Genomic DNA, 22,336 nt, shown 5'->3' on the forward strand with positions numbered 1-22,336 from the left:
GATAGTTGGCCAGAATGTTTTTTGGTGGTGGTGGTTGCAGGGGGGGGGCGCTTGGTGACAGCAGGCCTAGGGCACTGGTAAGTACAAATCCGGCCCTGGTTAGATTAGGTAGCTGCCCCCCAGCGTAGGTTAGATTAAGTAGGTGCCCCCCAGTGTAGGTTAGATTAAGTAGGTGCCCCCCAGTGTAGGTTAGATTAGGTAGGTGCCCCCCAGTGTAGGTTAGATTAGGTAGGTTCCCCCCAGTATAGGTTAGATAGGTAGGTGCCCCCCAGCGTAGGTGAGATTAAGTAGCTGCCCCCCAGTATAGGTTAGATTAGGTAGCTGCCCCCCAGCGTAGGTTAGATTAAGTAGGTGCCCCCCAGTGTAGGCTAGATTAAGTAGGTGCCCCCCAGTGTAGGTTAGATTAGGTAGGTGCCCCCCAGTGTAGGTTAGATTAGGTAGGTTCCCCCCAGTATAGGTTAGATAGGTAGGTGCCCCCCAGCGTAGGTGAGATTAAGTAGCTGCCCCCCAGTATAGGTTAGATTAGGTAGCTGCCCCCCAGCATACGTTAGATTAGGTAGCTGCCCCCCAGTATAGGTTAGATTAGGTAGCTGCCCCCCAGCGTAGGTTAGATTAAGTAGGTGCCCCCCAGTGTAGGTTAGATTAGGTAGGTGCCCCCCAGTGTAGGTTAGATTAGGTAGCTGCCCCCCAGTATAGGTTAGATTAGGTAGCTGCCCCCCAGCGTAGGTTAGATTAAGTAGGTGCCCCCCAGTGTAGGTTAGATTAGGTAGGTGCCCCCCAGTGTAGGTTAGATTAGGTAGGTGCCCCCCAGCGTAGGTTAGATAGGTAGGTGCCCCCCAGCGTAGGTTAGATTAGGTAGCTGCCCCCCAGTATAGGTTAGATTAGGTTGGTGCCCCCCAGGGTAGGTTACATTAGGTAGGTGCCCCCCAGGGTAGGTTAGATTAGGTAGGTGCCCCCCAGTATAGGATAGATAGGTAGGTGCCCCCCAGCGTAGGTTAGATTAGGTAGGTGCCCCCCAGGGTAGGTTAGATAGGTAGCTGTCCCCCATAATGGAGGGGGGAGCCGGAGCCGCGGGGAGGGCAACCCGACCTCTCCCTCCCTCTCCCCGGGCCGCCCTCCGTGCTCCCCCTCAGATGTAGAGCGCAGCAGCAGCAGCCAGGGAGGAAGAGCTGTAAACAACATACCTCCCTGCGTTCCAAGCGCTGCTCTCTCGCCGCCGGTCTCTTCCTCTCTGCCGCCTATACGATGATGCACACGCTGGTTCCTGTTAGCCGGAACTAGTGTGTGCATCATCGTATAGGCGGCAGAGAGGAAGAGACCGGCGGCGAGAGAGCAGCGCTTGGAACGCAGGGAGGTATGTTGTTTACAGCCCTTCCTCCCTGGCTGCTGCTGCTGCTGCTGCGCTCTGCATCTGAGGGGGGAGCACGGAGGGCGGCCCAGGAGAGGGAGGGAGAGGTCGGGCTGCCCTCCCAGCGGCTCCGGCTCCCCCCTCCATTTCAGCGCCCACCTCCGAACAACGCCCCGGGCGGCGGCACGGGCCGCACGGCGCTAAAAACGGGCCTGCTGCTCGGAAACATTGCATTTATGCTGTATGCATGCAGCAGAGCTTGATAAAGGAGCGCTGCTCTGAAACATCACATTTATGCTGTATGCATGCAGCAGAGCTTGATAAAGGAGCGCTGCTCCAAAACATCGCATTTATGCTGTATGCATGCAGCAGAGCTTGATAAAGGAGCGCTGCTCTGAAACATCACATTTATGCTGTATGCATGCAGCAGAGCTTGATAAAGGAGCGCTTCTCTGAAACATCGCATTTATGCTGTATGCATGCAGCAGAGCTTGATAAAGGAGCGCTGCTCCGAAACATCGCATTTATGCTGTATGTGTGCAGCAGAGCTTGATAACGGAGCGTTGCTCCGTAGCATCGATTTATGCTGTATGCATGCAGCAGAGCTTGATAAAGGAGCGCTTCTCTGAAACATCGCATTTATGCTGTATGCATGCAGCAGAGCTTGATAAAGGAGCGTTGCTCCGTAGCATCGATTTATGCTGTATGCATGCAGCAGAGCTTGATAAAGGAGCGTTTCTCTGAAACATCGCATTTATGCTGTATGCATGCAGCAGAGCTTGATAAAGTAGCGCTGCTCTGAAACATCACATTTATGCTGTACGCATGCAGCAGAGCTTGATAAAGGAGCGCTGCTCCGAAACATCGCATTTATGCTGTATGTATGCAGCAGAGCTTGATAACGGAGCACTGCTCCGAAGCATCTCATTTATGCTGTATGCATGCAGCAGAGCTTGATAAAGGAGCGTTGCTCCGAAGCATCGATTTATGCTGTATGCATGCAGCAGAGCTTGATAAAGGAGCGCTTCTCTGAAACATCGCATTTATGCTGTATGCATGCAGCAGAGCTTGATAAAGGAGCTCTGCTCTAAATCATTGCATTTATGCTGTAAGCATGCAGCAGAGCTTGATAAAGGAGCGCTGCTCTGAAACATCACATTTATGCTGTACGCATGCAGCAGAGCTTGATAAAGGAGCGTTGCTCCGTAGCATCGATTTATGCTGTATGCATGCAGCAGAGCTTGATAAAGGAGCGCTTCTCTGAAACATCGCATTTATGCTGTATGCATGCAGCAGAGCTTAATAAAGGAGCGCTGCTCTGAAACATCACATTTATGCTGTACGCATGCAGCAGAGCTTGATAAAGGAGCGCTGCTCTGAAACATCACATTTATGCTGTACGCATGCAGCAGAGCTTGATAAAGGAGCGCTGCTCCGAAACATCGCATTTATGCTGTATGTATGCAGCAGAGCTTGATAACGGAGCACTGCTCCGAAGCATCGCATTTATGCTGTATGCATGCAGCAGAGCTTGATAAAGGAGCGTTGCTCCGAAGCATCGATTTATGCTGTATGCATGCAGCAGAGCTTGATAAAGGAGCGCTTCTCTGAAACATCGCATTTATGCTGTATGCATGCAGCAGAGCTTGATAAAGGCGTGCTGCTCCGAAACATCGCATTTATGCTGTATGCATGCAGCAGAGCTTGATAAAGGAGCGCTGCTCTGAAACATCACATTTATGCTGTATGCATGCAGCAGAGCTTGATAAAGGAGCGCTTCTCTGAAACATCGCATTTATGCTGTATGCATGCAGCAGAGCTTGATAAAGGAGCGCTGCTCCGAAACATCGCATTTATGCTGTATGTGTGCAGCAGAGCTTGATAACGGAGCGTTGCTCCGTAGCATCGATTTATGCTGTATGCATGCAGCAGAGCTTGATAAAGGAGCGCTTCTCTGAAACATCGCATTTATGCTGTATGCATGCAGCAGAGCTTGATAAAGGAGCGTTGCTCCGTAGCATCGATTTATGCTGTATGCATGCAGCAGAGCTTGATAAAGGAGCGCTTCTCTGAAACATCGCATTTATGCTGTATGCATGCAGCAGAGCTTGATAAAGTAGCGCTGCTCTGAAACATCACATTTATGCTGTACGCATGCAGCAGAGCTTGATAAAGGAGCGCTGCTCCGAAACATCGCATTTATGCTGTATGTATGCAGCAGAGCTTGATAACGGAGCACTGCTCCGAAGCATCTCATTTATGCTGTATGCATGCAGCAGAGCTTGATAAAGGAGCGTTGCTCCGAAGCATCGATTTATGCTGTATGCATGCAGCAGAGCTTGATAAAGGAGCGCTTCTCTGAAACATCGCATTTATGCTGTATGCATGCAGCAGAGCTTGATAAAGGAGCTCTGCTCTAAATCATTGCATTTATGCCGTAAGCATGCAGCAGAGCTTGATAAAGGAGCGCTGCTCTGAAACATCACATTTATGCTGTACGCATGCAGCAGAGCTTGATAAAGGAGCGTTGCTCCGTAGCATCGATTTATGCTGTATGCATGCAGCAGAGCTTGATAAAGGAGCGCTTCTCTGAAACATCGCATTTATGCTGTATGCATGCAGCAGAGCTTAATAAAGGAGCGCTGCTCTGAAACATCACATTTATGCTGTACGCATGCAGCAGAGCTTGATAAAGGAGCGCTGCTCCCAAACATCGCATTTATGCTGTATGTATGCAGCAGAGCTTGATAACGGAGCACTGCTCCGAAGCATCTCATTTATGCTGTATGCATGCAGCAGAGCTTGATAAAGGAGCGTTGCTCCGAAGCATCGATTTATGCTGTATGCATGCAGCAGAGCTTGATAAAGGAGCGCTTCTCTGAAACATCGCATTTATGCTGTATGCATGCAGCAGAGCTTGATAAAGGAGCTCTGCTCTAAATCATTGCATTTATGCCGTAAGCATGCAGCAGAGCTTGATAAAGGAGCGCTGCTCTGAAACATCACATTTATGCTGTACGCATGCAGCAGAGCTTGATAAAGGAGCGTTGCTCCGTAGCATCGATTTATGCTGTATGCATGCAGCAGAGCTTGATAAAGGAGCGCTTCTCTGAAACATCGCATTTATGCTGTATGCATGCAGCAGAGCTTGATAAAGGAGCTCTGCTCTAAATCATTGCATTTATGCCGTAAGCATGCAGCAGAGCTTGATAAAGGAGCGCTGCTCTGAAACATCACATTTATGCTGTACGCATGCAGCAGAGCTTGATAAAGGAGCGTTGCTCCGTAGCATCGATTTATGCTGTATGCATGCAGCAGAGCTTGATAAAGGAGCGCTTCTCTGAAACATCGCATTTATGCTGTATGCATGCAGCAGAGCTTAATAAAGGAGCGCTGCTCTGAAACATCACATTTATGCTGTACGCATGCAGCAGAGCTTGATAAAGGAGCGCTGCTCCCAAACATCGCATTTATGCTGTATGCATGCAGCAGAGCTTGATAAAGGAGCGTTGCTCCGAAGCATCGATTTATGCTGTATGCATGCAGCAGAGCTTGATAAAGGAGCGCTTCTCTGAAACATCGCATTTATGCTGTATGCATGCAGCAGAGCTTGATAAAGGCGTGCTGCTCCGAAACATCGCATTTATGCTGTATGCATGCAGCAGATCTTGATAAAGGAGCGCTGCTCTGAAACCTCACATTTATGCTGTATGCATGCAGCAGAGCTTGATAAAGGAGTGCTGCTCGAAAACATTGCATTTATGCTGTATGCATGCAGCAGAGCGTGATAAAGGAGCGCTGCTCTGAAACATCGCATTTATGCTGTATGCATGCAGCAGAGCTTGATAAAGGAGGGCTGCTCTGAAACATTGCATTTATGCTGTATGCATGCAGCAGAGCTTGATAAAGGAGGGCTGCTCTGAAACATCGCATTAATGCTGTATGCATGCAGCAGAGCTTGATAAAGGCGTGCTGCTCCGAAACATCGCATTTATGCTGTATGCATGCAGCAGATCTTGATAAAGGAGCGCTGCTCTGAAACCTCACATTTATGCTGTATGCATGCAGCAGAGCTTGATAAAGGAGTGCTGCTCGGAAACATTGCATTTATGCTGTATGCATGCAGCAGAGCGTGATAAAGGAGCGCTGCTCTGAAACATCGCATTTATGCTGTATGCATGTAGCAGAGCTTGATAAAGGAGGGCTGCTCTGAAACATCGCATTTATGCTGTACGCATGCAGCAGAGCTTGATAAAGGCGTGCTGCTCCGAAACATCGCATTTATGCTGTATGCATGCAGCAGATCTTGATAAAGGAGCGCTGCTCTGAAACCTCACATTTATGCTGTATGCATGCAGCAGAGCTTGATAAAGGAGTGCTGCTCGAAAACATTGCATTTATGCTGTATGCATGCAGCAGAGCGTGATAAAGGAGCGCTGCTCTGAAACATCGCATTTATGCTGTATGCATGCAGCAGAGCTTGATAAAGGAGGGCTGCTCTGAAACATTGCATTTATGCTGTATGCATGCAGCAGAGCTTGATAAAGGAGGGCTGCTCTGAAACATCGCATTAATGCTGTATGCATGCAGCAGAGCTTGATAAAGGCGTGCTGCTCCGAAACATCGCATTTATGCTGTATGCATGCAGCAGATCTTGATAAAGGAGCGCTGCTCTGAAACCTCACATTTATGCTGTATGCATGCAGCAGAGCTTGATAAAGGAGTGCTGCTCGGAAACATTGCATTTATGCTGTATGCATGCAGCAGAGCGTGATAAAGGAGCGCTGCTCTGAAACATCGCATTTATGCTGTATGCATGTAGCAGAGCTTGATAAAGGAGGGCTGCTCTGAAACATCGCATTTATGCTGTACGCATGCAGCAGAGCTTGATAAAGGAGCGCTGCTCTGAAACCTCACATTTATGCTGTATGCATGCAGCAGAGCTTGATAAAGGAGCTCTGCTCTGAAACATCACATTTATGCTGTACGCATGCAGCAGAGCTTGATAAAGGAGCGTTGCTCCGTAGCATCGATTTATGCTGTATGCATGCAGCAGAGCTTGATAAAGGAGCGCTGCTCTGAAACATCGCATTTATGCTGTATGCATGCAGCAGAGCTTGATAAAGGAGCGCTGCTCTGAAACATCGCATTTATGCTGTATGCATGCAGCAGATCTTGATAAAGGAGCGCTGCTCTGAAACATCACATTTATGCTGTATGCATGCAGCAGAGCTTGATGAAGGAGTGCTGCTCGGCAGTGCAGTTTCTAGGCTAAAATGCACCCAGGGCGAGTGTGTAAAAATTGCGCCCCCCCCCCCCAAGCAAGGTATGGGTGCCCGCAGTATAGGTTAGCCAGGTCTAGTTGCACTTAGTATAGGTCCCCCCAGTATAGGTAGCCAAGAATAGGTATCCCAGTATAGGTAGCCAGGCATAGGTGAGCCAGTATAGTTGCCCCCGCTATAGGTTAGCCAGGTAGGTGCCTCCAGTATAGGTAGCCAGTATAGTTGCCCCCAGTATAGGTTAGATAGGCAGGCGCCCCCGGTATAAGTTAGTTAGGTAGGTGCCCCAGTACAGGTTAGCTAGGTGGGTGCCTCTAATATAGGTAGCCAGAATAGTTGCCCCCAGCATAGGTTAGATAGGTAGGTTCCCCCCAGTATAGGTTAGATGGGTAGCTGCCCCCCAGTATAGGTTAGATTAGGTAGGTGCCCCCCAGTATAGGTTAGATTAGGTAGCTGCTCCCCAGTATAGGTTAGATTCAGGCCCGGATTTCTGCAAAGGCCACGGCCTAGGGCGATAAAATCAGATAAGATCAGAAGGGCGGCAGGACTTGGAGAGAGAAGAGGTCATATGTCAAAGTAAATCATCTCCCCTGTTCCCGCAGCGCAGCCAGCCAGCGCCCTGCTCTGCACTAATAGATGAATTCCAGAGTTCCCCAATCCCTGCACCTCTCACTTCCTGATGTGTTATAACAATCAGGATCAATCATAACTGTTACCTGGTGATCCAATTATGATCGACATACAGTACAAGTGGATGTGAGAAATACCAGGGATTTACATTACAAAGCAGATAAAACTAAGTTCAGCTGAGTTCTAATGCAGGCATTCACAAACATTTCTGCTATTTTCTTTGCCTTCTTTTTTACAGCTGTGACACTACCCCAGCAGTTGTAAATTACACTTTCTTATCTAGCCGTAATTTATTGCTTTTTTTCTTCCTAGCCAGTGATCTCCTCTCTGCTTAAGTTAACTCTTTCCTGACTCATTTTCTGTCCGTCAGCTCCGACCATCTATGAGAACTGCTGCAGCCTGGAATAAAAATGCTGTATGCTTCCCTTTCATTGCTAAACTGTCACTGTCACCTGAGCTGTTACTACCTCTATGCTAGTGTGTGTGGTTTGGCATCCTTCTGCTTTCCTGTAGCATTAGAGCATTCTACCATCTTAGCCATCAGCAAAAGCAGAGAGTTTTGAATCAGGATGATACCATTTTTTGGCTTAAAAGAAAAAGAGTAATCTTTCTGCTAATAAGCCTTCTTCATACTTTGTTGCTGTATACTGCCAATATGTTATTATGTACATTCAGCATTCATCAGAGATACGTAGATTTTTCAGCAAATATAAATAAATGTCATTCAGATGCTTTAAAGTGGAGCTGAACTCTTGCACAGGACAGAAGGAAAACAGAGAAATGCACTCTGTATGTATTCAGAGAACCTTTCGAATTCTTCCACATCTGTGTCTAATCACAAATTTGATATCTTCCCTGTGTCACCTGACTGCCACAGCATATAATCTTATTTTAAAGCACAAGATGTTAATATATTTGCTTCCATGAAAGTAGGAATTAGACACACTGCAGGATTTGTATCAGCTGTAACAAAAATGTTTTTATGTAAAGGTTATGTTGTTGTGTATCTTTTAGAGCAGAGAGGAAGTTCTGAGTTCAGGTCCACTCTAATTACAACAGAACATCCAAAGTGGGTCTTCTTGACAGGATGTTTGCTACTTACCTGTTCTCTGTTTCGGATGGGCTTCTCTCCATTGCTCTGCCCTGCCACCTATTTGTGGCTCCGACTGCAGCCAGTCGCACAGAGGACAAAGAAGCAGCGCATGCTCTGGCCACTCACGCTCCCTGGCACCTGTCTGTGGCTCTGACTGCAGCCAGTCGCACAGAGGACAAAGAAGCAGTGCATGCTCTGGCCACTCGCGCTCCCTGTCACCTGTATGTGGCTCTGACTGCAGCCAGTCGCACAGAGGACAAAGAAGCAGCGCATGCTCTGGCCACTCGCGCTCCCTGTCACCTGTTTGTGGCTCTGACTGCAGCCAGTCGCACAGAGGATAAAGAAGCAGCACATGCTCTGGCCACTTGAGCTCCCTGTAATTTCCTGCTCCTGCCCAGATGTGCACAGCAACCGAGGCCAGTATAGTGTTATGCATTCTTGACAAGTACCGATCATACATCACCGTAATTTCTCAAGTATGCATGCCCAGAACACTATCGGCTGCTGTGCACATTCGGGCAGGAGCGCAAATTTCCATCGTGAGAGGACAGAGAGCATCCACTGATTCTTTGTTCAATGAGGGGCACAGCAGCACAACTGAAATGGGCCCATTCAAACCAGTGATCACTAGTCAGATAGTTGGCCAGAATGTTTTTTGGTGGTGGTGGTTGCAGGGGGGGGGCGCTTGGTGACAGCAGGCCTAGGGCACTGGTAAGTACAAATCCGGCCCTGGTTAGATTAGGTAGCTGCCCCCCAGCGTAGGTTAGATTAAGTAGGTGCCCCCCAGTGTAGGTTAGATTAAGTAGGTGCCCCCCAGTGTAGGTTAGATTAGGTAGGTGCCCCCCAGTGTAGGTTAGATTAGGTAGGTTCCCCCCAGTATAGGTTAGATAGGTAGGTGCCCCCCAGCGTAGGTGAGATTAGGTAGCTGCCCCCCAGTATAGGTTAGATTAGGTAGCTGCCCCCCAGCGTAGGTTAGATTAAGTAGGTGCCCCCCAGTGTAGGCTAGATTAAGTAGGTGCCCCCCAGTGTAGGTTAGATTAGGTAGGTGCCCCCCAGTGTAGGTTAGATTAGGTAGGTTCCCCCCAGTAAAGTTAGATAGGTAGGTGCCCCCCAGCGTAGGTGAGATTAAGTAGCTGCCCCCCAGTATAGGTTAGATTAGGTAGCTGCCCCCCAGCATACGTTAGATTAGGTAGCTGCCCCCCAGTATAGGTTAGATTAGGTAGCTGCCCCCCAGCGTAGGTTAGATTAAGTAGGTGCCCCCCAGTGTAGGTTAGATTAGGTAGGTGCCCCCCAGTGTAGGTTAGATTAGGTAGCTGCCCCCCAGTATAGGTTAGATTAGGTAGCTGCCCCCCAGCGTAGGTTAGATTAAGTAGGTGCCCCCAGTGTAGGTTAGATTAGGTAGGTGCCCCCCAGTGTAGGTTAGATTAGGTAGGTGCCCCCCAGCGTAGGTTAGATAGGTAGGTGCCCCCCAGCGTAGGTTAGATTAGGTAGCTGCCCCCCAGTATAGGTTAGATTAGGTTGGTGCCCCCCAGGGTAGGTTACATTAGGTAGGTGCCCCCCAGGGTAGGTTAGATTAGGTAGGTGCCCCCCAGTATAGGATAGATAGGTAGGTGCCCCCCAGCGTAGGTTAGATTAGGTAGGTGCCCCCCAGGGTAGGTTAGATAGGTAGCTGTCCCCCATAATGGAGGGGGGAGCCGGAGCCGCGGGGAGGGCAACCCGACCTCTCCCTCCCTCTCCCCGGGCCGCCCTCCGTGCTCCCCCTCAGATGTAGAGCGCAGCAGCAGCAGCCAGGGAGGAAGAGCTGTAAACAACATACCTCCCTGCGTTCCAAGCGCTGCTCTCTCGCCGCCGGTCTCTTCCTCTCTGCCGCCTATACGATGATGCACACGCTGGTTCCTGTTAGCCGGAACTAGTGTGTGCATCATCGTATAGGCGGCAGAGAGGAAGAGACCGGCGGCGAGAGAGCAGCGCTTGGAACGCAGGGAGGTATGTTGTTTACAGCCCTTCCTCCCTGGCTGCTGCTGCTGCTGCTGCGCTCTGCATCTGAGGGGGGAGCACGGAGGGCGGCCCAGGAGAGGGAGGGAGAGGTCGGGCTGCCCTCCCAGCGGCTCCGGCTCCCCCCTCCATTTCAGCGCCCACCTCCGAACAACGCCCCGGGCGGCGGCACGGGCCGCACGGCGCTAAAAACGGGCCTGCTGCTCGGAAACATTGCATTTATGCTGTATGCATGCAGCAGAGCTTGATAAAGGAGCGCTGCTCTGAAACATCACATTTATGCTGTATGCATGCAGCAGAGCTTGATAAAGGAGCGCTGCTCCAAAACATCGCATTTATGCTGTATGCATGCAGCAGAGCTTGATAAAGGAGCGCTGCTCTGAAACATCACATTTATGCTGTATGCATGCAGCAGAGCTTGATAAAGGAGCGCTTCTCTGAAACATCGCATTTATGCTGTATGCATGCAGCAGAGCTTGATAAAGGAGCGCTGCTCCGAAACATCGCATTTATGCTGTATGTGTGCAGCAGAGCTTGATAACGGAGCGTTGCTCCGTAGCATCGATTTATGCTGTATGCATGCAGCAGAGCTTGATAAAGGAGCGCTTCTCTGAAACATCGCATTTATGCTGTATGCATGCAGCAGAGCTTGATAAAGGAGCGTTGCTCCGTAGCATCGGTTTATGCTGTATGCATGCAGCAGAGCTTGATAAAGGAGCGCTTCTCTGAAACATCGCATTTATGCTGTATGCATGCAGCAGAGCTTGATAAAGTAGCGCTGCTCTGAAACATCACATTTATGCTGTACGCATGCAGCAGAGCTTGATAAAGGAGCGCTGCTCCGAAACATCGCATTTATGCTGTATGTATGCAGCAGAGCTTGATAACGGAGCACTGCTCCGAAGCATCTCATTTATGCTGTATGCATGCAGCAGAGCTTGATAAAGGAGCGTTGCTCCGAAGCATCGATTTATGCTGTATGCATGCAGCAGAGCTTGATAAAGGAGCGCTTCTCTGAAACATCGCATTTATGCTGTATGCATGCAGCAGAGCTTGATAAAGGAGCTCTGCTCTAAATCATTGCATTTATGCTGTAAGCATGCAGCAGAGCTTGATAAAGGAGCGCTGCTCTGAAACATCACATTTATGCTGTACGCATGCAGCAGAGCTTGATAAAGGAGCGTTGCTCCGTAGCATCGATTTATGCTGTATGCATGCAGCAGAGCTTGATAAAGGAGCGCTTCTCTGAAACATCGCATTTATGCTGTATGCATGCAGCAGAGCTTAATAAAGGAGCGCTGCTCTGAAACATCACATTTATGCTGTACGCATGCAGCAGAGCTTGATAAAGGAGCGCTGCTCTGAAACATCACATTTATGCTGTACGCATGCAGCAGAGCTTGATAAAGGAGCGCTGCTCCGAAACATCGCATTTATGCTGTATGTATGCAGCAGAGCTTGATAACGGAGCACTGCTCCGAAGCATCGCATTTATGCTGTATGCATGCAGCAGAGCTTGATAAAGGAGCGTTGCTCCGAAGCATCGATTTATGCTGTATGCATGCAGCAGAGCTTGATAAAGGAGCGCTTCTCTGAAACATCGCATTTATGCTGTATGCATGCAGCAGAGCTTGATAAAGGCGTGCTGCTCCGAAACATCGCATTTATGCTGTATGCATGAATGCAGATCTTGATAAAGGAGCGCTGCTCTGAAACCTCACATTTATGCTGTATGCATGCAGCAGAGCTTGATAAAGGAGTGCTGCTCGAAAACATTGCATTTATGCTGTATGCATGCAGCAGAGCGTGATAAAGGAGCGCTGCTCTGAAACATCGCATTTATGCTGTATGCATGCAGCAGAGCTTGATAAAGGAGGGCTGCTCTGAAACATTGCATTTATGCTGTATGCATGCAGCAGAGCTTGATAAAGGAGGGCTGCTCTGAAACATCGCATTAATGCTGTATGCATGCAGCAGAGCTTGATAAAGGCGTGCTGCTCCGAAACATCGCATTTATGCTGTATGCATGCAGCAGATCTTGATAAAGGAGCGCTGCTCTGAAACCTCACATTTATGCTGTATGCATGCAGCAGAGCTTGATAAAGGAGTGCTGTTCGGAAACATTGCATTTATGCTGTATGCATGCAGCAGAGCGTGATAAAAGAGCGCTGCTCTGAAACATCGCATTTATGCTGTATGCATGTAGCAGAGCTTGATAAAGGAGGGCTGCTCTGAAACATCGCATTTATGCTGTACGCATGCAGCAGAGCTTGATAAAGGCGTGCTGCTCCGAAACATCGCATTTATGCTGTATGCATGCAGCAGATCTTGATAAAGGAGCGCTGCTCTGAAACCTCACATTTATGCTGTATGCATGCAGCAGAGCTTGATAAAGGAGTGCTGCTCGAAAACATTGCATTTATGCTGTATGCATGCAGCAGAGCGTGATAAAGGAGCGCTGCTCTGAAACATCGCATTTATGCTGTATGCATGCAGCAGAGCTTGATAAAGGAGGGCTGCTCTGAAACATTGCATTTATGCTGTATGCATGCAGCAGAGCTTGATAAAGGAGGGCTGCTCTGAAACATCGCATTAATGCTGTATGCATGCAGCAGAGCTTGATAAAGGCGTGCTGCTCCGAAACATCGCATTTATGCTGTATGCATGCAGCAGATCTTGATAAAGGAGCGCTGCTCTGAAACCTCACATTTATGCTGTATGCATGCAGCAGAGCTTGATAAAGGAGTGCTGCTCGGAAACATTGCATTTATGCTGTATGCATGCAGCAGAGCGTGATAAAGGAGCGCTGCTCTGAAACATCGCATTTATGCTGTATGCATGTAGCAGAGCTTGATAAAGGAGGGCTGCTCTGAAACATCGCATTTATGCTGTACGCATGCAGCAGAGCTTGATAAAGGAGCGCTGCTCTGAAACCTCACATTTATGCTGTATGCATGCAGCAGAGCTTGATAAAGGAGCTCTGCTCTGAAACATCACATTTATGCTGTACGCATGCAGCAGAGCTTGATAAAGGAGCGTTGCTCCGTAGCATCGATTTATGCTGTATGCATGCAGCAGAGCTTGATAAAGGAGCGCTGCTCTGAAACATCGCATTTATGCTGTACGCATGCAGCAGAGCTTGATAAAGGAGCGCTGCTCTGAAACATCGCATTTATGCTGTATGTATGCAGCAGAGCTTGATAACGGAGCACTGCTCCGAAGCATCTCATTTATGCTGTATGCATGCAGCAGAGCTTGATAAAGGAGCGTTGCTCCGAAGCATCGATTTATGCTGTATGCATGCAGCAGAGCTTGATAAAGGAGCGCTTCTCTGAAACATCGCATTTATGCTGTATGCATGCAGCAGAGCTTGATAAAGGAGCTCTGCTCTAAATCATTGCATTTATGCTGTAAGCATGCAGCAGAGCTTGATAAAGGAGCGCTGCTCTGAAACATCACATTTATGCTGTACGCATGCAGCAGAGCTTGATAAAGGAGCGTTGCTCCGTAGCATCGATTTATGCTGTATGCATGCAGCAGAGCTTGATAAAGGAGCGCTTCTCTGAAACATCGCATTTATGCTGTATGCATGCAGCAGAGCTTAATAAAGGAGCGCTGCTCTGAAACATCACATTTATGCTGTACGCATGCAGCAGAGCTTGATAAAGGAGCGCTGCTCTGAAACATCACATTTATGCTGTACGCATGCAGCAGAGCTTGATAAAGGAGCGCTGCTCCGAAACATCGCATTTATGCTGTATGTATGCAGCAGAGCTTGATAACGGAGCACTGCTCCGAAGCATCGCATTTATGCTGTATGCATGCAGCAGAGCTTGATAAAGGAGCGTTGCTCCGAAGCATCGATTTATGCTGTATGCATGCAGCAGAGCTTGATAAAGGAGCGCTTCTCTGAAACATCGCATTTATGCTGTATGCATGCAGCAGAGCTTGATAAAGGCGTGCTGCTCCGAAACATCGCATTTATGCTGTATGCATGAATGCAGATCTTGATAAAGGAGCGCTGCTCTGAAACCTCACATTTATGCTGTATGCATGCAGCAGAGCTTGATAAAGGAGTGCTGCTCGAAAACATTGCATTTATGCTGTATGCATGCAGCAGAGCGTGATAAAGGAGCGCTGCTCTGAAACATCGCATTTATGCTGTATGCATGCAGCAGAGCTTGATAAAGGAGGGCTGCTCTGAAACATTGCATTTATGCTGTATGCATGCAGCAGAGCTTGATAAAGGAGGGCTGCTCTGAAACATCGCATTAATGCTGTATGCATGCAGCAGAGCTTGATAAAGGCGTGCTGCTCCGAAACATCGCATTTATGCTGTATGCATGCAGCAGATCTTGATAAAGGAGCGCTGCTCTGAAACCTCACATTTATGCTGTATGCATGCAGCAGAGCTTGATAAAGGAGTGCTGCTCGGAAACATTGCATTTATGCTGTATGCATGCAGCAGAGCGTGATAAAGGAGCGCTGCTCTGAAACATCGCATTTATGCTGTATGCATGTAGCAGAGCTTGATAAAGGAGGGCTGCTCTGAAACATCGCATTTATGCTGTACGCATACAGCAGAGCTTGATAAAGGCGTGCTGCTCCGAAACATCGCATTTATGCTGTATGCATGCAGCAGATCTTGATAAAGGAGCGCTGCTCTGAAACCTCACATTTATGCTGTATGCATGCAGCAGAGCTTGATAAAGGAGTGCTGCTCGAAAACATTGCATTTATGCTGTATGCATGCAGCAGAGCGTGATAAAGGAGCGCTGCTCTGAAACATCGCATTTATGCTGTATGCATGCAGCAGAGCTTGATAAAGGAGGGCTGCTCTGAAACATTGCATTTATGCTGTATGCATGCAGCAGAGCTTGATAAAGGAGGGCTGCTCTGAAACATCGCATTAATGCTGTATGCATGCAGCAGAGCTTGATAAAGGCGTGCTGCTCCGAAACATCGCATTTATGCTGTATGCATGCAGCAGATCTTGATAAAGGAGCGCTGCTCTGAAACCTCACATTTATGCTGTATGCATGCAGCAGAGCTTGATAAAGGAGTGCTGCTCGGAAACATTGCATTTATGCTGTATGCATGCAGCAGAGCGTGATAAAGGAGCGCTGCTCTGAAACATCGCATTTATGCTGTATGCATGTAGCAGAGCTTGATAAAGGAGGGCTGCTCTGAAACATCGCATTTATGCTGTACGCATGCAGCAGAGCTTGATAAAGGAGCGCTGCTCTGAAACCTCACATTTATGCTGTATGCATGCAGCAGAGCTTGATAAAGGAGCTCTGCTCTGAAACATCACATTTATGCTGTACGCATGCAGCAGAGCTTGATAAAGGAGCGTTGCTCCGTAGCATCGATTTATGCTGTATGCATGCAGCAGAGCTTGATAAAGGAGCTCTGCTCTGAAACATCACATTTATGCTGTACGCATGCAGCAGAGCTTGATAAAGGAGCGTTGCTCCGTAGCATCGATTTATGCTGTATGCATGCAGCAGAGCTTGATAAAGGAGCGCTGCTCTGAAACATCGCATTTATGCTGTATGCATGCAGCAGAGCTTGATAAAGGAGCGCTGCTCTGAAACATCGCATTTATGCTGTATGCCTTCTAAAGAATAAAAGAGCTTTTTGAAATCGATGATGCCGGTCTTCATCCTTGAACTCTTTTGACTGGTCCTGAGTGCTGTTAGGTCCGACCAGGCACATTGTACTGCATATTGGTGGAAGAGCTCTGCTTACTCCTACTACAATCTTAGACATTGGCATTGATATACTCTATGCTTTTCGAGAAAAGGGATTTCACTTCCTCAGAAAGGTGCTTCAGCCCAGATGTTGTATGTGAAACAAGTTAATTCAGTCACAATTAAGCATAAGCATATGATCTGTCTCACTGGGATCAATGTGAATCCATCAGCAACACTGAGTGGATAGTATCCAAATCCCCCTTTAGCTCTTTAAAGACTTAGACAAATCTGGTGGGTGCCCACCGCCAAGTGACTATGGATGAGAGATGGAGGAAATATCTTTTTTGTTACATCTTATATACCATCCACCCCATTTTCTGTTTTTATTGGTAAAAGTCTGTCTGAGCATCATTTAAAATACTGGCCACGGAGAAATGAAATAGCCTTGACGTAGGTCCCATGTCTAAATGTACATCTGGAACTAACATCTCTGTCTTCAATTATATTTAGAGAATGGTACATGCTGGAAGTTTGAAGGAGGGATGTTGTTTGTTTTACTTTGTACACAGTCCCTTTATTTGTGTACGTACAGTAAGGGAATTTTGCATTTTGTTCATGAGAGGAAAGTCTCAAGATCCTTTTGATGCTTCCCTTGGTGTCCTTTATTCTCCCACTATTGAGCGCAAACTCCCCACACTTTGGGACCGCGCTCCTCTTCTGTGACGAAAGCCCACATGCTTGCCCATGCAGCTACTGCTGCCGCACTGGTGACCAATAAGATTGGCGACTATTCATTGCCGGCAATCTTCTGGGGGTCCCTGCTAGGCCAGGGAAGCCTCAATAGGATTCGCTCTCTTTAAGTAAGTATCTCTTTTTTGACCCGAGCTTCAGCTCAGGCACATGTTAAGCTTCATGCAGCCTGAGATTCATATAGTGGCAAACAGGGCACAGAGGTTAAAGGAATGAGAGAGAGAGAGACACTGCTGCTGTAAAGGTCCTTTATTATGGTGGACACTAATGATCCAACCTTTTTCATCCAATCTTACCATTTCTATGTAATATAAGGGAACTGCCTAAATTATCCATTCAATGTATTTACTCAATTTACCCTTATACTACCTAGATTTGGTAAGATTGGATGAAAAAGATTGGATCATTAGTGGCCACCATTAGGTTGGGCAGACACGGTGGTTACAAGCAGTAGGGGTAGGCAGAGCGGGGACAAGGTCCTCCAGCACCCAAGGCTGAGACATCAAAGTGCTCCCCTTCATCCCTCCCACCCCAGCCGTCACACACTGATTGCTATTAGACTACGAGGCGCCCCAGGGCTCCCACCCCCTCCCCCCCAACAACTTAATCTCTAGTTATCTGGCTTGCAGTCACTGCCATGTATCCCCTTTTCTTATTTCTCTCTGCTTCAAACACAATAGGGGAATGATAGCTGAATGAGTTGTGCGCCCCCTCCTACACTGCACCCTGAGGCTGGAGCCTCTCTTGCCTCGGCCTGGCTCTGGAGGTAAGCTACCACACCCCCTCTGCTTGTAACCACCGTGTCTGCCCAACTGAATAAAGGGCTTGTATAGCAGCAGTGTCTCGCTCTCTCTCATTCCTTTGATATCTGCAGCCGCATGAGAGCACTCTGCTTGTGGCCTGCATTGGTTTATCCATCCCTGCTACATACTAGTGCCGGTGTCCTTCGCCTACCTTCCAGGGTACAGAGGGTAAGGCCCTCCACACTTGCCCAATGCACTTTTTGTAATAATAAGAGGTATGTTACTTGGTGTCAAATTGATATTACTCAAATGTTTGTGTGATTATTGAATAAAAAACATCAGCTTAGAATGCCATTTTAATGCTTGTTTTATTCTTCATATGTTTTATGCTCTTACCTGGTTTGTGTAAAGAACAAAATATATTTTGATTACGGTTTTGCACAGATTTGATCCCTAAAACGTGGCAAACTTTCCTTGAATCTCTATGTAAAAATAAAAGCAAATTTCTAAGAGGCTTCTTTGCTAACTAATTAAAAATATATTTTTCAGTATCAAATAAAAAATAGCGACAAACTAAAATATATGGAATTTGAGTTAGAAACACTGTGCATAATTTTTTTTCTAACATTTTCAGAAGACATAAAATGATATTGTTTCTTTATACTACGCAGCAAAGCACAGAGCATGACATTGTATATGTTATGGACATTTCTAAAAAAATACAAAAAAAAACACTTCTATTTGCTTATTTATGGATCTGCCACTTTTTATTGATCACTAAATGTATTTGCAGCCTGTGTTGTATGCATGAAGCTACCCAGAATTCATTGCAACAACAAATGCTTGACATAAATTAAACTGAGCAGCAAAGGTCCTAGGCTTGAATGAAATGCATTTTCAAGTGTTCTTTTTCTTTACTCTTTTTTTTAGTTTAAGAAAAGTACAGAATTCAGAATTACCACTCTCAGTTTTAAACAAAAGCTGAAAGCGTTCTGGCATACAATTTTACAGGTTGTACATTAATGTAACTATTAATATACATGAGTAACAAAATGGAACCATTGTAGCTCAATAATGTAACTGTATTAAATTCAGCATTTTGTAGAGCATACGATGTGAGTGCACAGTATTGACAAAGAACGCTAATGTCATGTTATGTTTTATAATGCCTAGAGGCTAGACTTGTCATGATGTTGGCTCCCAATGTATGCAATTCTAACAACTGCTTATTTGCTGCACCATAGGAGCCTGACACCACAGAAGTGAAGAGTGCCAATATCACAGATGAGTTTGATTCCTCAACGGTATCCATTACCTCTTACCTCCTTAACGTGGTTCTCTGTCATTTCTCTGTGTTATCTTTTTAGTGCCACAAACCTAATCCTTTCTCTTTCTCCTATTCTTTCATTCCTCGCCTCTGTTAACATAATGCAGCATGTGACAGGACTGCCTCCATTTCTAATCATTCTCTTCCAGGTGTCCTATAACAAAGAAAATGAAAAAGTATCCTAGTGTGTCTGAGTCTGTTGATTTTCATTTTCCAATGTACCTGAACACCATGGTTAAATGAATACACTTTTATGCACCTTCTGACACCGAAAATATGTATGTTTATGATTTATACCATGGGAAGTTGGAGATTTTCTGTATCTATTCAGGTTGAACAGTTCCTTTTGAGCTCTTCCCATCACTCTTTTTTTGCAAACCGCACATTTTAATAACATACATCACACTATGCGGCATAATGATCTTGGTATCAAGCATCAGTGCAGGCCTTAGTGAGTGGTGGCTTAGCTCTCAATGCTAGGCTTAAAAATAAAAGACAGTAGGCCCTATAGCTACTTTCTTCCCTTACAATTTGTATAGGAATTATACATACTGCAGGCCAAAACAAGTATTTCAGCCAGGGCTGGTGATCTGAGATTCTGGTACAGAAGTATTGCCTGTTGATACAGAATTAGTGTTGGTGTTGAAATTTTGCATAGTGAATTTGGAATGCCCGGATACCCCTGATTGCCACTGTTCAGCGCCAAACAAGCAGACAGGGTCACCAGGAGTTCCTTGCCCAGCATGGCATGTTGCATTTCATGTGACTCTGATACTTCCTCCTTGAGGTTTTGGAGAAGGAAGGATGGTAATCATGTGAAGTGTAAAGTGGCACACAGGGCAGTGAGCTCTTCTTGACCCTGTCCACTTGTTTGGTGCTGAACAGTGGCAGTCTGGAGCATTTGGGTGTTCTGATTTCGCTATGTTAAATTCAAACACCAACACTCTGAAGGATATTTTGTGCACTCAAGAGGGCATGTGTTCATTTTCCATCCTGCCTTTAAAATTACTTTCAGCACTTTGCAGTTGAAATTTTTTTAAAAAAAAAGTAGGTGAAAAAGTACTATCAAAAATATTTGACATATTTTCTTGCTTGCTGGTGGCTAAAATGCATTTTATTGACAAGTTGTGAAAATATCACCTGGGAGAAAACTCAGGAGAAAACATTTATTGTATATAGTCCATAGGGCCCAATCCAATTCACTTTTTCTCCGAACGTTTTCTCCTACCTAGATGATATTTTGACAGTACTGTACTGTTTCTCCTACTTTTTTGTATTTTTTCAGTTGCAGAGTGCTGAAAATGTATTTTAGACAGAAGATGAAAATGATCCCCTAGGAGAAAACTTAGGAGGAAAAGTGAATTGGTTTTGGCCCATAGTTTGAACTTATGCTTATTCCTTGTGAATGCCACTCTTCATCTTATCATTAGTAATCTGAAACCACTGGCTTTGATATGCCTCTCTTTGATCCTTGTTGGATGCAACTGAACAGCAGTGTCACTGGATCACAATCACATTAGCTCTTGTGACTTGTCCACCCTTGGCCAAACTGCAATATATGTAACTTCTAGTTGACATCATCAGTCATGTAAGCAGAAACACAATACTGTAGCCTTTTAAAGTGAACCAAGCACCTTTTTAGCACTCAGGACATTTCTATAGCACATGAAAAATGCATGCCAACAATCTGTTTCATTATTAAAATAAACTTTCATTTACCTTTGTATTTTACAATCAAAGTAAAATACAAAGGTAAATGAGCCTGTTTCAGCAGACCTGACCGTCCAGCAGAGCTCTCAGGACGCTAATTCTTTTATTGAGCTAATTACCCAGAAGGGCTGTTTCTTCAAAGACTTGTGTGTGTCAAACAGTCCTAATTACCCACCCCCTTTGTTAATGAAAAGGAATTGTTTACTTATGCGTCCTGAGAGCTCTGCCGGACGGTCAGGTCTGCTGAAACAGGCTCATTTATCTTTGTATTTTACTTTGATTGTAAAATACAAAGGTAAATGAAAGTTTATTTTAATAATGAAACAGATTGTTGGCATGCATTTTTCATGTGCTATAGAAATGTCCTGAGTGCTAAAAAGGTGCTCGGTTCACTTTAAAAGCAGTTTTTTTTTAATGCTGAATGTAATACTTTAATGTAAATTAAATGGGAATTTATACACACTGCTCCAGTCTGCTAATATTCCCAACCTTATATGACAGTGTCCATTAGTGCCATCATCTAAGTGGATTTATCAACACCATATTGCTGTTGCATATCCAAAGAGGTCACTCACAACAGGGCACATCAATTTCCACTGCTTTATTGTACAATTGCTACATTGAGTGATACAGACAGAAAGGCATAACATTTGTGGCTGGATCCCCTTTGTCAAATGCCTAACACAATCAGTCACTCCACACCTTAAGTGTACTCCCCCATAGCAAGGGGCGGGTACTATATTTCATTACCATCTCAGGTTATATGGCAGCACACCAATATAGAGAGGTAAACCACACATCTAAAAAGGTATAGTATTACACAAAGCATTATTATTATTTAGTATTTATATAGCGCTGACATATTACACTGTGCTGTACAGAGTATATTGTCTTGTCACTTAACTGTCCCTCAGAGGGGCTCACAAACTAAGCCCTACAATAGTCTTATGTCTATGTATGTATCGTGTAGTGTATGTATCATAGTTTAGGGACAATTTAGGTGGAAGCCAGATAACATATCTGTATGCTTTTGGGATATGGGAGGAAAATGGAGTGCCCGAAAGAAACCCACATGGGCACAGGGAGACCAGACAAACTCCATGCAGATGTTGACCTGGCTGGGATTCAAACCAGCGTTGCAAGCAAGAGCACTAACCACTATGCCACCTTGCTGCATTTTACCCAGAGGAGATAATTTATTAATCCATTTGGCCTAACTTTCGATGTGGATCGCAAGCCTCTCAGATTTACACCTTTTATAGTACTCTCCATCTTAACTCCTGCATATGAAGGTGTCTTGCCAATCAGGTTTACATTGTACTCTTTTGCCAGCTTTTGTGGTGAAGTTTGTGAGTTTAAAGTTAAGTATAGCAAATTTGTGCTCATACAGCCTCTGTTTAATATTTCTAAAAAAAATAAAAAATAAAATAACAATTTAAATGGTGTTTGTAATACTATACAAGAGGTGTGTGTCTTTCTTTGTGTATGGGTTGTGCTGCTTTACAATCTGAGTTGGTGATGAAGTATAGTACCTGCCCCTTCCTGTGGGGGTGTGCAATTAAGTTGTGCAGTAATTTGATTTTTGACAAAGGGCATCCAGCCTGAAACATTATGCCTTTCTGTCTTTTTTTGCCATATGTAGTAATTGTGCAATAAACAATAGGAAATTAAATATGGTAATTTTCTCACCACCTATAGTTCTGCTTTAAATTACTAAATGTTTTGTGTAGCATTGATATGTGTTATAACTATTTTCTAACAAAAG

At 45.8% G+C, this 22,336-nt stretch overlaps 1 protein-coding gene across 12 annotated transcripts in view; it reads left to right on the plus strand.

Moving 5' to 3' along the window:
- The window catches only part of LAMA2 (laminin subunit alpha 2), a 1,150,433-nt gene that overhangs the window by 1,106,836 nt on the left and 21,261 nt on the right, over nucleotides 1–22,336 (plus strand). For 11 of the 12 annotated variants that reach the window (XM_068231524.1, XM_068231525.1, XM_068231531.1 and 8 more), the window contains one exon: nucleotides 18,779–18,838. The exons of the other annotated variant lie outside the window; for it this stretch is intronic. In XM_068231524.1, the coding sequence (XP_068087625.1) occupies nucleotides 18,779–18,838 (60 nt within the window). The remainder of the gene's footprint in view (nucleotides 1–18,778; nucleotides 18,839–22,336) is intronic. 12 annotated transcript variants of the gene reach the window in all.

The sequence above is a fragment of the Hyperolius riggenbachi genome, chromosome 4 (assembly GCF_040937935.1).
Source record: "Hyperolius riggenbachi isolate aHypRig1 chromosome 4, aHypRig1.pri, whole genome shotgun sequence".
Taxonomy (NCBI): Eukaryota; Metazoa; Chordata; class Amphibia; order Anura; family Hyperoliidae; genus Hyperolius; species Hyperolius riggenbachi.